Source organism: Uloborus diversus, chromosome 5 (genome assembly GCF_026930045.1).
Source record: "Uloborus diversus isolate 005 chromosome 5, Udiv.v.3.1, whole genome shotgun sequence".
In the NCBI taxonomy this organism is placed as follows: domain Eukaryota; kingdom Metazoa; phylum Arthropoda; class Arachnida; order Araneae; family Uloboridae; genus Uloborus; species Uloborus diversus.
The window spans coordinates 83,655,282-83,670,724 of record NC_072735.1 but is presented as its reverse complement, the minus strand read 5'-3'; the positions used below and the strand labels follow the sequence as shown (position 1 = coordinate 83,670,724).

General features: G+C 30.0%; 1 protein-coding gene across 1 annotated transcript in view; it reads right to left on the bottom strand.

Moving 5' to 3' along the window:
* Nucleotides 1–14,959, bottom strand: part of LOC129222527 (DENN domain-containing protein 1B-like) — a 50,461-nt gene extending 35,502 nt beyond the window's left edge. Inside the window, 7 exon segments of the mRNA XM_054857038.1 lie at nt 43–132; nt 2,944–3,013; nt 3,108–3,215; nt 8,370–8,419; nt 10,537–10,580; nt 10,673–10,737; nt 14,943–14,959. Of these exon segments, the coding sequence (XP_054713013.1) occupies nt 43–132; nt 2,944–3,013; nt 3,108–3,215; nt 8,370–8,419; nt 10,537–10,580; nt 10,673–10,737; nt 14,943–14,959 (444 nt within the window).
* Between the last annotated feature and the right edge of the window lie 484 nt (nt 14,960–15,443).

The window sequence follows — 15,443 nt, the reverse complement described above, 5'->3', positions numbered from 1 at the left end:
AAATTTACAAAAAAAGTTTCATTTTTCAAATAGAAGGCATACTTTTTGGTCATATGACACATGCAAATTGAGTCCAGGATCAGGAACAGAGGAATTATGCAATGATTCCAGAAATTTTGGCAATAAACCAGACTGAAAAATCAAATCATATCAATTTGTAAATTGGGTATATATTGTCAATTGATGAATTTAAAAAATTATACATTATATAACACAAAAATTTCCTCAAATAATCAACTCAATCTGGCCTCCTGCCATCTCTACGTAAGCATGTTTCACGATTTGTTTCCACTGCAAACAGTAACAGGTGGCAGAGTGAAGATTCAAAAGAAAAAGAAAGAAAAAAAAAAGAGGAAACTTGATTAAATTTTAGGACATTTTCAGGACAACAAATGCCAAGAGCATTAAAACCAACATTATTTTGAACATATGCTTCACTTCTGTAAACTTTGTTACTGAATGTACCCCCCCCCCCCCCTACTGCACTCTAGATAAAAAACAACAGATCTACAGATAGGAACCGCAAAGAATGGATCTGTCTCTATTCAATCCAGTGTGTTCTTATGATGCTAGTCAGTTGCAGATATACCATGATGCACTGTTCAATTGAAAGGGGCTAGAAACATGATCCAAAAAGGCACATTAATAACAATTAACATAGTTTTGTTTATCTGTAAAGGGCCCCGAAAAATGTATTGCAATGAGTTTGAATTCTAAAACATATCTCAGAACACACCTCACGGAGAACCTGATTTGACTTTGAATCTTGCTGTGTTTTCCTTTGTGCTTGATATGAAAAAATAATGCAATTTAGTTTAGCAAGCTCATTTGCTAACAAACAGAAAACTCACATGTATAAACATCTGAGCAAATGAACTGTTTTGAAATTGCTAGCTAGTTTACTTTTGAATCAGTTCAGTCTACTTTAAATTTCAAAATTGCACCGAAAAGATCAATTGGTTGTTTAAAACTGTGTTAAGAGATTTTTAAAAGGGCAGTTCTCAAAAGGTGGGAACAAACACAGACTTCAACTTTGAAGCTTCAACACCAAATAACTTTCATTTTAATTAACTCTAAAATTTTTGAGGTAAATTATAATGCTGTATAGAGACAAGAATTGACATAAATTATGGAAAAAAAGCTCTTCAAATGCCCTTAAAAAAATATTTTCTTTGCTAAAAGGCACAATTTTGGACATACCAAAACGTTAACTGAGCAAATGTACCATTAAAAAAAAATTTTTTTTAATTATTTCCATACGTTTCAAAAAAAAATTAAAGGTATGAATCTTACACTGAATAACTTTTTGTTAATATTTTACACAGATAACAAAAATAAAGATAGATTATTTACTTTGTAAACGATTTTAAAAAAACGTAACTTTGAAATTTGATGTATGTCCAAAAGTTGCGATCTTTAAAATGCTATTATTTGAGTACTAAGTATATGATGTTTTCGTTTTAAAGGCATTTATCGATCCTCAGAATCAATTTTTAATTGTTTAAAAGTGTTTTCATAAGCTTTTATGCAGTATCTTAGAAGAAAAATGATTTTTCTTAAACATACATGTGAGATGTCCAAATGGCGTGCGATCTTGATGCCGATAATTCTGTCCGTTTATTCATAATTTTTGATGATCCACTGTCTTCTAACCTCAATAATAAAGGTTATTATAATGTTATCTTCTTTAATCGATTGGTATTTTGCATAATTAATACGTTACACATTGAACAATGCATAAATTACAGTAGTAACATGGCTTTCTATGATCGAACGAAAGCCATTTTGCGCTAACATCGCCAAGCAAACTTCCGCTGGCGACATTGGCGACAACACAGTATACGATACGCTCAAGGTTACCAGAGGGGGATTCCAGTTTAACAAATGTAGTTAATCGTCAGCTGCACCAGTTTTGGCGACGTTATCACCTGCGCTAGCAATTTTTTTTCCCGCCGCTTTTATTATTTTAGAATTTTTTTTTCTCTTTCTTTTAAACATAATTTAACGATCTCGAAATAGAAATACGAATTTCTTTTTTCAATAATTTTTTCAGACATCGTTTTAATTCTTATGACATTAGAAAAAATATTCGTCATTAAAACTGATGTCATTTTTTACATTCTTTCTTAAAGCATATTTTGTTTATTTTTCCTTTAAAAATATATATGTCGTATTTATTTGTTTCTATTTTTATTCCTTATTTGTCCCAATAAATCAAACTACAAGTTTGTATAATTATTTCCATGAAGCTTTTTTCTACCTTTCATCAACTTCTTCAAAATCACTCCAAAACTTTATTATGTGTAAAGAGCAGTATGTATAGCCATTCAAGTACTTCATTAATATCCTCTTCATCATTAAATTGCAAAATTCAAAAAGTAGTAAATAAAATTTTCATTGGAAAAGTTAAAAATCAGATTAACAGTTGTCAAAAACGGTGAAACTTACATTATGATGATGTCCAAAATCCGTTACCTACATGACAACAATGTCCAAAATCTGTTACCTACAGATTGCTGATTTAATTTGCTAATTAACAATTTTTACAAATACCTGCTGTCTTTTCATGTTCATATTTTGTGTTCTAGGTATGCATACTATAGAATAAAAGAAAAATTGATATCAAATTCGAAAATTTTTGAAATTGCTCAAAGTTAACTTTTTTGTTCCCACCTTTTGAGAACTGCCCAAAACAGTGCAATAAGCTTCACTTCAAATAAAAGTTTGAAACTGAAATAAAGATACAATTAGTTTGAATAATTTGAATTGCCCATTAGCCATCCAATAGCAGTACTGCATCCATTTTTGATTAGAATCCATAATGCCACTAGAATATAAATGCAAACAACTCTGATAATGCCAAACAACCAATTAAGTAAATAATAGAATCTCAAACAGTATTTATAACAATGGTACTATTTATAATTCATTAAAGAAACTTACTTCTTTGTCATTTGTAAGATCTGATATTTGATTCAAAATTTTGTAAAATGTTTCATGCCATGGCAGATAACTAGAAGAAGACATTTTTAAAACTTGACTGTGCAAAACTGTTTAGACAAAATATATGTTTAAAAACAGAGAGAGAATAATTTATTTTAATTTACCTGATTAAAACCAATAATGTAGGAGCATTTGGAGTATGACGACAATATCCAAAGGTCCATTTGCTATCCAAATTGGTCAAAACAAATGAAAAATGTTGAATAGCAGAACTGAAAAGAGAGCCATTTTCAGAAAATGCGATTGCAAATATCCAGTACTTTTCAAACCAGAAATTATTATCAATTCAATAACTATTTAGTAATTTAAAAACACTTTAGCTTTTCAAGGCAATACTGTTGAAAAGAGCAAAACGATCATTACTACTATTGTTTCAATTTATTACTAATAACAATTGTAAATGTAGCAAAATTGTGAAAAACTGAAGAATTCTTATTAATGAAGGTAAAAAAAAATGTTTTTTCCTTTTCCTCATATTATATAAATTCACTGACACAACCGCCCCCCCCTCACTGTTTTCCAGTTTCAATCATACTTTTTGATATATTTAGGGGGGGGAGGAGTATCTTAAATGTCTGCAAAACTGGGTGTAAACCAATTTGGTACAGCTATTTTTGCAAAACAAAAATATTTTTGAAAGAAAAAATATACAGTACCACAGAGATTGGAGGACCTTGCTTGTAACAAAAATGGTAGACTAGGTAACATTATTTTCCGTAGTGTTGCTTCTAATCAATTACTTAATGCATTTTATCACAACTGCAAGTAGTTCTGTCTGATTTCATTGTTGTTTTAATGTGCTCGTTACTTCTATTTCAGTTTCAATGTTTCAGAAACTAAATAACAAAATTTAAAACATTTCAGGGGTAGCTTTGACATAACAACAGATGATCTTTCAGTTTATTCTTAGCATACATCATAAGGAAACTACATCAAATGATTGGAAAACATGCACTGGCTATCATTGGACAATCAAAATGACATTGGTGTCATGAAAGTTCCCATTGCCATCACTAGTGATCTCATGGACAGATTAATTTTGCTGCTTTGCCGCTTGTATTTCTCTAGTTAATTTTCCTTTATAAATGCCAACAGCTACTGCAATGTCAACTTCTGGTTGTTTTATCTAAGTTTATGTTCATTCACATACACTTAGGATTCAACCAAAGAATCAAAACAACTTTTGAATTTTTGTCCAATTTTAGGCTCAATGACTCTTGAAGTTCTTCATAGAAGAGTCATTAATCCTGAAGTTCCATTGCAACATGCGTTCATTGCTTCAATAAAAATAATATCATGAATTAGTTTCTAACAAATTAAAGGTCTCACTATCAAGAATTATCAAAAAGTTATAATTTTGCACACATTTCAGATAAACTTTTCAGATTTCTTATTCATTCTCATATCAAACACTTTGTATATTTTTTGCAGTAAGATAATAAATGATTTTTGAATGAAATATTACTTTTGTTCTAAGCATGTGATTTCAATCAAAAAGTAACCACAAAAAAAAAATGAAAATGCGTCAATAGATTAGAATTTCGCACTTTTTGTGAGAAAAAAAAATTGCCAAACCATCTAATTCTTGGATGGTTTTGTGGTGAAAACATACAGTGAAATCCTGTTACAACAAATTTCAAGGGACCACAAGTTATCTTTGTTGTTATGGAATTCAAGCAACACAATGGAAATCAGAGCTGAAAATTTATCTTGTTGAAACAGATATTTTGTTGTATTGGTATCTAGTTGTAACAGGCTTTCCCTGTATTACAAATGTAAGTTTCATAGAATGGAATGGAATTAATAACGAATTTTCCTTGTGATAAAAGTTTGAAAAAGTTAATTTTCTTTTCAAATCCTAAAAGATCTTAACAGAATTTCAAAAAAATAAATAAATAAATAAATAAATAAATAAATACGACTAAATTTCCAAGATATTATCAAGCTTGTGTGCTTATTTGTGCATATTCAACTAAATTGAAAAGAGTCATATAATTTTTTTAAATTATTTAATTTTCAGTCATGTAATTTACTTCTTATGCCCTCTGAGGTCAAAGTGAGATCAATAAGCCATCTTCTTGATTGCTCAAAAAAAAAGAAAAAATTTTTTAAAAAAGAATGAAAAAAACAAAACATACTGATGAATAGAGGAAAATTATGTAATTGATATCCTTACGCAACATGGAGTTGAAGTTGAACATAAAAATGAATTTTGTGATGACTATGTTTTCAATAGGCAAATTGAAAAACTTTTGTGGTAATTATGTTTTCAATAGGCAAAACCAAAAAACTTTTGTGATGTTGCGTGCGACAAATCAACCTCTCCAATAAAATTATTTACTGAATTTAGTAGGACAAAGGTAAAAGTAAAACTTTTGTTTCAAAAAAGATTACAGAAAAAATATTTTTGCTCTCCTTCCCTTTTTGTCTTATAAAGATGAGCAAAGTTTTGAAGGACAGTTTTATAACTAGCAAAACTATTTTTGCAGTTACTATTTAAATCAACTAACTACAAAGATAATGGCACTATAGGTTTTCAAAAATTTACAATTCCTGCATCAGTTTTTTAAAAATACATAACTTTTTGTAGTTTAATTTTCCTGATCTTGTTGTCACCATAAACTTTCATTGGATTATCAAAACCCTTTTGATTTTTAACACTAGAATTACGGCAGTTTTTGTCATACCTAGAAATACAGGGGGAGGGGGGGGGAGAAATCGGCATAATTTAATACATAATGTCATATATTTTTAACAATGAAATTAAAAAAATAAACTAATTTATAATAATTACTATTTTTTGAGGATAGAGAAATTTCAAATCTACATAATGAAATAGTGAAAAATATTTTTTGAAGCGAGATTGAAATATCTAGCGTTGTTTCGGTTTCATTGAGAACACTTTAGAAATCTACAATAACTTATCAAATTTTGCAGAAAACAGTTTTGAACCCAAATATTTAAGTAGATGAATGGGTTTTTTTACTAAAAGTTAAATTAACAAATAATTGTACTTACAAGGTTATTCGTCTGTGCAGCATTTTTTGCACGAGCTAATCTTTTTAATTTTCTATGCACAAAATCGACATACAGATATCTTACAGTGGCACAAAGTTAAGTTTTTTTTTCCCCTTAATTCTTTTGTTTGACATTTCATTCTTTTTTTTTACTCCACTGAATCTTGCACTCACATAAATTTACTTACAAGTTAGAAAAGGTTGGTTTATACTTGGTATGTGTTTCTCTCTGAGTTCTCCTTCTACGAAACGTAATTAAAAAATCCCTTCCGCTGATACTTTCTTTTGTACATGTCCTGAACAAAATTCAGGCATTTATAGCTGCTCCAGTCCAAAATATTGTGGAAGATATATAATACACTGGCCAGAGTTGTGAGGAATTTCAGGGAGTAATTCCTTCCCATTTGATCTAGAGTGTCTAGTTCTTGCAGCATTTCGTCTTGCCTTAGCCCTCTTTTACGAGAAAAAAATATGCTTTAACAAAAACAAACAGTCACGTAAATAAAACAAACTATTTTATCAAAAATGAATAAAAAAACAAATGATCTAGCAGAACCTACAATCATTCATCTATGCCTAATATCTTTTCACTGTTCTCTTTCCTTTAGAAAGTATATTTCCAGTATTACAAATCACGTGACAGGCAGGTGTGATGTTATGCAGACACCCTTTTATTATTTTTTGTTTGTTGCTTAGTTGGCAAAAACAAATATAACTTACAGAACAAAAATATACTGCAATGAAATGCATTTGCATTTCCGTTTCCTCAAAGGGGTCAAAATGACACCTTTCGTAACTATAGGTATAACCTTCTGATTGGGGCTCAAAAAAAAATTATTTTTTTCTTTAAATCTATATAGTATCACACAGCACAATGCTTTAGGAAAAGTCAAGAAAAGTTTAAGAATTCAGTAAAAATATAGAAGAGCAGTTAGCAAAAAAAGTTTGCTTGGGATCAAAATGACTCCTTCCATAATTCTAGTGTTAAATTGAACAAATATACATTCAAATAAATATTCCTTTCGTGACTTTAAATATTATTGCTTAAGAATTTGAAATGCTTGTCGACCAAAAACAAATAAAGATGTCACAATATGCAAATAAACAAAACTTTGCCAGGGAATCAAAATACAGTTGATTTTAAAGGATTAAAAGAAAAATATCACATAATTCAATACTTTTAACCTGTTCGGGACGAACGACGTGTCTTTGCATCAGCGCTAGGTGGTTCTTCAGAGACGAAAGACGCATCCGTGCGGTGCGTTGCGGTAAGTAGTACGCAGCCGGCCTAATGACACTTTTTTGCGTTTTCGATTTGGAACAAAATGTTTACTATTAGATGGCTTTACTTATCCATGTTATCCATGTTCCGTTCAAATGACTACTCTCCTGCATTAGTATTTCTCTCTCTGACGTCAGAATGGGGTCTGTCAAGTGTCTGTGATTTATTGGATTTCATGAAAGAAAATATAAACATGTGCTCCCAAGTGAGAAGGGAAACGTATACTCATTTTGAAGTGGCTCTTTCCAGTTTCGGTTCCATATATAATGGGATTGGAGGGGAGATATTCTTAGCAAGGGGTTTTACTTTTATGTTCATTTGGTAGCCATGGTGAACACATTTTATCTTTAGAAGAGGAAATATCTTTATTTATGACTGATCCATCTATGGATCTTTTGGGTCACAATGAAACAACTATAAATTATTTTTGTTGGAGTTCTTCATACAGTAGTTACTTTCGAAAATGATGCGCTGAAAAAGAAGGCAAAGAACTTGGAGATGAGTAATTTGCTAAAAGCAGAATAAAAGACGTAACACTACGTATGAGTGTAAGATGCTTAATGCGCATTTATCTGTGCTTTGAAATTTTTCATGCAGTTTTAAAATATTAATTGTTACAATATTCTTCAAGTATTTCATAATATTAAGCGCAAATATTTTCCCTGTTTTGTAGAAAATATATTGTTTAATTTTGGTACTTTTAGTTATTGTAAAACACAATATATTTTGCATTTTTATTGTTAAATATTAATTATTTTCATCCAATTTTTTGCTATGATTGAAATTTTGATATATTTTATCATATATTAAAAAATGGTTTCAGTTCTGCTTAAAGTATACATTTTATTCATTATTATATATGCATACTTTCCGAAATTACGTATTAGGCTTAGTGGGAGAAATTGCCCCGGCCAGTGCGCACAGTCCGCGTGTAACAGCTGCCGTCCTAAGGGAGAGCTATCTTCTGTGAACTGCCGTCCCGAACGGGTTAACAAATACATAAATATCAGTGACAACTTTGTTAAAAAAAAAAAAAAAAAACTTTTAACAGAACATGCATTACTTACTTAGTAAATTCACAAGGACAAGAAAATTCAGGTAGCGATTTTAAGATTTCCTAAAAATTAAAATCATTTATTGCACAGACATTTGAACAATAATAAAATTAAGAATCATGTAAGTTACGTAATTTTTTGATTGAGTTGCAAAAACCAGAAGCATAAGTTTACTTCAAAACATTTTCAGAACATTCTTGGTTTTGAGTTGGCCAAACAAAACGAAGAGTCACATAATTTAAAATCAATTGCAGTAAACTCCCTATTATCCACCGGTGGCTTATCTACTGACTTTCACAAATTAAAAAACAAAATCAGTGATGATTAACTGATTGTAGATAAATGCAGACATTTTAACTTAATCAGTACAAAATCTATTTCTAGATATTCCTATTTCTATCTTACCCCTCCCTTCGAATGACGTTAAGCCTTCCATGGTCCCCGAAATCTGACTTGGTAAAACTTGGTTTTTAAATCTAATCTATTTATTGCTTTAAATGAACATTGCAATTCATTTGCAATAATGAGCGATCCTTTTTTAGCTATTACAGACATTTATTGGTAACTGTGCACAAACTAAATTTAAATGTATGAGAGTGTTATTGATCTTTCAAAAATTATTGCATACATTAGTATTATTTTTACTTAATTTGCAGATTATGCGCAAATTCCCTTATCCTACCAAAATACCACTGCCACCCAATTCAGCAGATAATCAGGAATTATCTGCTGATAACTCAAAAAACAATTAATTATAACATGCAATAACTTCATGTTAATGTATGTTACACTGCAAAGAAATTTCCTACAGATGTAAATTCATTCTGATCAAATTTTGAGAACTCTAAAACTTGAAAAGTGTAATATTTGCATTTTATATTATACTGTTATGAGTGTTAATTTGAATAGCAAGATAGAACTTTTAAAGAAAAAATCTTTTTTAGTCAAAATTCAAGGATGTGGTGTGACTAAAATAAATGGAACTAACTTAAATGCAAGTTATATTACAAGTTCTAAAGATGTATTTAGATCTATTTAATTATTTTAACTGTACTGCCTCAACTTCACTTTCAATCCCACAAAAAAAATCTGATATTAAAAAAAAATACGGAAAAAGTGTCCCCTTGTTTTTCAATTTCCATTTTTGATTTGCTTGCCACACAGCGAGTGGACTTTCAAGTGTATAAATAACCCAAAAAATGCAAATAACCCCAAATCCTGAACTTACTAATTTTTACTTGTCCATATAATTTAATTTTTTCCTTTTATTAAAATTTTGAACTAGTAGGAACAAAGTATTGATAAGTGTTCAGACAATGACTTTCTATTAGGTAAAATATGTGGGGGATATGGTTTTTACTTAAATGAAGAAACCTACCACCTAAAAAAAAAATTGAACACATAAAGCATTTACAGTACCAAAGTTGGATTTACAAATCATTAAATAACGAGCTGATGTGTGCATCACATGACTTCCTTTTACTCCAATATAATGTCATTTCCCCATTACTGGCAATTTTAATGTGATTCAATAGTTTACTCTCTAAATATCACCAACAGCGGCCAAATTTAAACCAAATTTCAAAAAAAAATTACTAAATTTGTCGCCAACTTGGCAACCAAAAGATTGGCGATATATTGCCAAGTGTCCGCCAAATTGTAACACCTCTTGAGTTTACATCAAAACTAACAATGATTTCCCCCAAAAAAGGGGCAAAATACCCCTTTAGAAACACTTGAATGCAACCAAAAGGGGAGGTGCACAACTAGATCCCACTTGGAGTCTACGTACCAAATTTCAACTTTCTACGACGTACCGTTCTTGAGTTATGCGACATACATCATCCGCACATAAATACGAACGTCACGAGAAAACTCGTTGTAATTAACTCAAGAATCATCATTATGGATATTTCGCGTGTCTATATGTTCTTAGGCATTTATCCACGAGTGGTCGAGTTGAAAAAAAAACTCAATATTCATTCAGGGGTGAGTAAAATGAAAATTAAGGTTGATTTTTGAGTGAAAATTTTTTCGCGAATACAATACTTTCTTTTTTGTAAAAGGAAGTAAAAAGGATTGGTACTTTACAAGGGAAAAAAATACTGCTCACCAGTCACCAGTGTTATAATGTTAATTTCATTCATCTTCAAATAAAATTATGAAATAAATATGATACCTGATCATTGAAATCTTCTGGGTATTTTTGAATTATCCAAGCTTCTGTAATACAAAATAGAAATTGAAATTTCAACAATGAAATAGTATGTAGATGGAATGAGAATTAAAATAAATTGTAATTTGAAATCACTTACTCTTTTCATTTTCATTTGGAATAACTACTTCACAAAAACATTCAAACACATGGCAAGGATTTTCTCTGAAGAAAAAAAATGAATAAACAAGTTTGAGACACTATTATTAACAAATCTATTAAAACTTTAGATCACTTAAATAGGGTGTAAAATTTGTATGAAAAGAAAAATATATAATACAGTTAAAATTACAATCAAAATCATAGACTTTTTACAACAAAGAGATTATTTTTTAAATCCTTTAATAAAAATGAATAAAAGAAAAACTAACTCATTAAATTTAACTAACAAAGAAATGTTAAATACCAAATAAAATACTATTTAATTACTAAAATTTTAAATAGAAAAAACAGCAATGCCTAATGAATTTGAAAGAAAAAACATTGCAAGCTTTCAATCACACCATTTTGAACAACCTGAGTGAAAATATCCCTCACCCTCTCAATGAATTGCTGATAAGGAATAAATAATTTATCAAGAAATTTAAAAAATGAAGTTTTGTATAGTCAAATGTTTTTTTCTTCCTTTTTTTTTTTTGTTTTGCTATTCATAGGAAATATATCAATGTGACTTGGACAGATTATTTTTAGCTAATCTGCTTTTCATACAATGTTAGCAAAGTAAAAAGAGAATGAAAAAAGAAGAGAAGGGAGGTGCTTTTACTCTTTGGTGCTCCCTCTAAAAACTATTTCTGTACCAGCCCCGGAGAGAGGTTTCCATAGTTGGCCATTTTTTCAAAATATTTTCATATTCGGCTGTTAACTGAATTTTTTCAATATACACAAGTAACCTATGAGGGCGGGGTGATGCATCGCCAAAAAACAGTGTGAATCCCATATTGTTAAACCAGTTTAGAATTTTTCTTTAAACCAATGCATCAATACTGCTCTGATGTAGACATTGGTCCACGATTGTTGCCACTTTAATTTCTAAATTTTTTTACACTTGTGTTAAATTAGCAGGGTTTAATCTGGCTTAACAACAAAAGGTGCAAAGAGTTAGACCTTCATTTCTCGCAAAACATGTAAGAAATGCGCACATATTTTTAACATGTTACTGATAAAAGATATTTTTGACGAACGAGTAAGTTTATCATATAGTCACTTGCCAGAAAAAAAGCAAACTTTAAAGAGCAAAATAGCAAAAAAAATGCAGACATGTATTTTGGTGTTATAAGCAGTGGAGTTTCAAACACAGATGTCACATGGGTCAATAAATTAATTCACAAATAATCACCTGGTTAGAAAGCTGTAAATTGTAAAAAATTTATATACCTAGGAAAGTTTTAATGTTTATGACAATAAAAAATTTCAAATTGTGTCATCAGGGTTCGCCGATATATATCATGATATATATCGGCACTATATATCCAATATTTATTCTGAAAATATCATGATATTTTGATATTTTCGATATTTATTTTTCGAGCTACGGTATTTTCAATATAAAAATTATATTAATCATAGCAATATTGTTCATTTATTATTAAAAATAACCAAAAAGTTAAGTACCATGTTTTTATGATGTATTAATACATCATTAATACAACAAATTAATAAAACATTTTTTTATTTTACATTCATAAAACCATTTGTAATGTAACAATTTAATTTCATATAAAAGGTACCTAATTAATTACTAAACGTTGGTCACAAAAAAAGAAAATGTCTTATGACTGTGCACCCGACTAATGCATATTGTTTATTTTTGAATCATATAACTATGTAAAAGTAGCTAACAGAAGACAAATGAGTAAAACATCTAATGCTGAATTAAATGTATTAAAATTGCCAAAAAAATAAAATTAAATATTAGATAGGAATAATGAAGGAAACCTTAATTTTAAGTCTACATAATGTAATAAAGAGTAATTTGAGGATGCATTTACTATTTTAAAGACATTAGTTCATGCTTATTGAAAATATTGGATAGATATCAAAATAATCCAATATATATCAAAATATCGGATATTTTCGAAAATATCATATTTTCGATCTATGTGTGCCACCCATAAAACAGATTCACAGTTTATATTTGTCTTCCAAACTTTTTTTATGCCACAAAAAAAGAGAAGAAAAAAATGAGTTGTTTCTGAAAATTGTATAAATTTCACAAGTATGTAAAACATTTCAAGTTTTATTTATTTTTTATTTGAGGGGGGGATGGGGTAACTTGTAGTGTCACCGACACCCCCTCCCTCTAAAAAATAAAAATAAAACTTTAAATGTTTTACAAACATACGAAATTTATACAATTTTCAGAATTTAACAAAACTAAATTTATACTTATTATATGAATTTCGGTGAGAGATCAAATGCAGGAGACATATATAAGTGTAATAACTTTTATGTTTAAAACTCACTAAGCCATTAAACCATGCTCTCAAATTGATGCATGATAAATAACATACTCAAACTAAATAAAATTGTTATTCAGTTTGAGTTACTAAGAAAAAGAGAACGATAAATAATATCAATTATTTGAATGAAATTTCATATCAGCTAAAAAAAACTTGTTGATTAAATCATTTTCGTATATACTAAATTTTTGAAATTTGTTTCGTGTATCTGCATTTAAATGAACCACGAGCCCACCTGCAACGGTACATTTGAGTCATTAACAGGCAATATATCAAAAGAGAAGTTATTTGAGTGTTTTCTGGAGAAAAAATAAATAATTTAAAATGCACAGAAGAGAGACAACTTCTTAGTCTGTACTCATTATAGCAGTGTTGCCAGATTGGGGGAAATTTCCCCATTTTGGGGAAATCTGGTGCTCTCTGTGGAAATCTTGGGGAAATGGATTTTGAGTGGAATTCTTTGGGGGAAAAAATTTTTCTTGGGGAAAACCTGGGGAAAAAAATTGTGTTTGTTAAATTTGTGTCTTGACATCTAGTAGTTACATTCAAACAGCGTTGGTTTAGCTTTGCTCAACTTTATGGAATTCGCATTTCGTATTATGTGGAATATTATGCTACAGAATTTGCATTAATAGTTTTGCTTGAGTTACTAGTTGATACGTGAAACAAGCAAAAAATAAGTATACGAAGAATGTTCTTGGATAAATATATACAAAAATCATAGTTTAAATGCACATAAGAAGCAGAGTAGTAAATGCGAGTAGAAAAAAAATGGCTATTTCTTATCTCTGGCACAGGCGCTTGTATTTATGACTAGTGGCACCCGCACGGCTTTGCCCATAGTATAAAATTAAAAGGTATTTTGGTTCCCCTGTATATTTACAAATAATGCATGATGAATTTCTCGCCAATTGGCTTGCCCACGTTACGGTTCCACATTATGATAACTTGGTAGTTTAGTCGTCCATCTTATGATAATTTTGCTCGAGAAAATGTTCTTAAAATTGGAATAGAAAAAGAACAAAATCTAATTTTTGAAAAATCGCTTAAAGGTGCACACCTCCATGCTACAAACTGATTCTTTGCAAATTTCATGAAAATCAGTCGAACTGTCTAGGTGCTATGCGCGTCAGAGATCCTGACAGAGAGAGAGACTTTCAGCTTTATTAATAGTAAAGAAGGTAAAAAAGATAAAGTGAAAAAAAAAAGCGAAAATGGGAAGAAAAAAAAGTTAGGGAATTTTATAAGAAAATTTGGCTATTTGGGGGAAAAAAAATTTTTCAAGAGACAAAAATATCAGAGCAAGTCGATTCATTTTATAAAAATATTAGTGGAAAAATAATTTTTGTATTTTGGGAATTTTGATAGAAAACATCGCTTTTTGAGGAAAAGTTGGGAGGGAATTGGGGAAATCTGGATTTGACCATCTGACAACACTGCATTATAGCATCTTGCTCATAAAGGCTAAGCAAGTTGTAGTTCTGTTAGGTTAAGCGATTCCAGGAAGTCAAGCCCAGACATAGTTCATGTTCATAACAAATAAAAATAAATTATGATCAGAAAACTTAAGATTTATATAAATTTAATAAGTAAATCTATTGGACACTCATAAAAGAATTTATCAAACTGACTCAAATCTAATTCTGTTGGGCCGAACATTAAAACTTAACAGCGAAAAATTCGTTTAAATATAATAAGATAATATAAGGAAGACGACGAAACAATGTCACAATAGTTGAGCATGATTTTTAAATTTATAAACATTGATATCCGAGCATATGGAGCTAATCTTTTATTTAGCATGCAAAAAGTGTCAAGTAAAAATTCTTATATTTTCACAGAATAGATCGAATTTAGTTTCAAGTATGCTATGTTATTCCTTGAAATACAACTTTCTCGACAGGGAAATACCTGATTCTGGAACCCATTGGTCACGTGAAACTGTTGACGTTTATCGAAAGTTATCTCTTCATACTTTATGACGTAGCATACTCGAATACAAAACTTGAAGCATAGGGACAACGAACATTTTTCCTTTCAAATGTGATTTCTTAAAACACCGAACTATATTAAAATCAGTCAAGAAATACACTTAAAAATCGTAAACATTCCTCCCCCGCTACAGAAGTAAAGTGTATACATTTCAGTGTTGCCATTCGTAAAAAGGAAAAAATACGTGTCAAAACAGAAAGGAAAGGCAACACTATGGACCTTATTCACGGTTTGGCAACGGTCCCATCAGCTGTCCGTCTGCGGGTATTTTGACCAATTACGTAGTGTCAGTAGTGCTAAAAAAAACTCGTTTTATTTAAGGATTACTGGACTTCATGCGCATAATGAACATGTTAAGGGCTTAAAAAGACTTACGAATGCATGGAAAATTCCGAGAAACAGGGAAAATAAAAAGAGAAT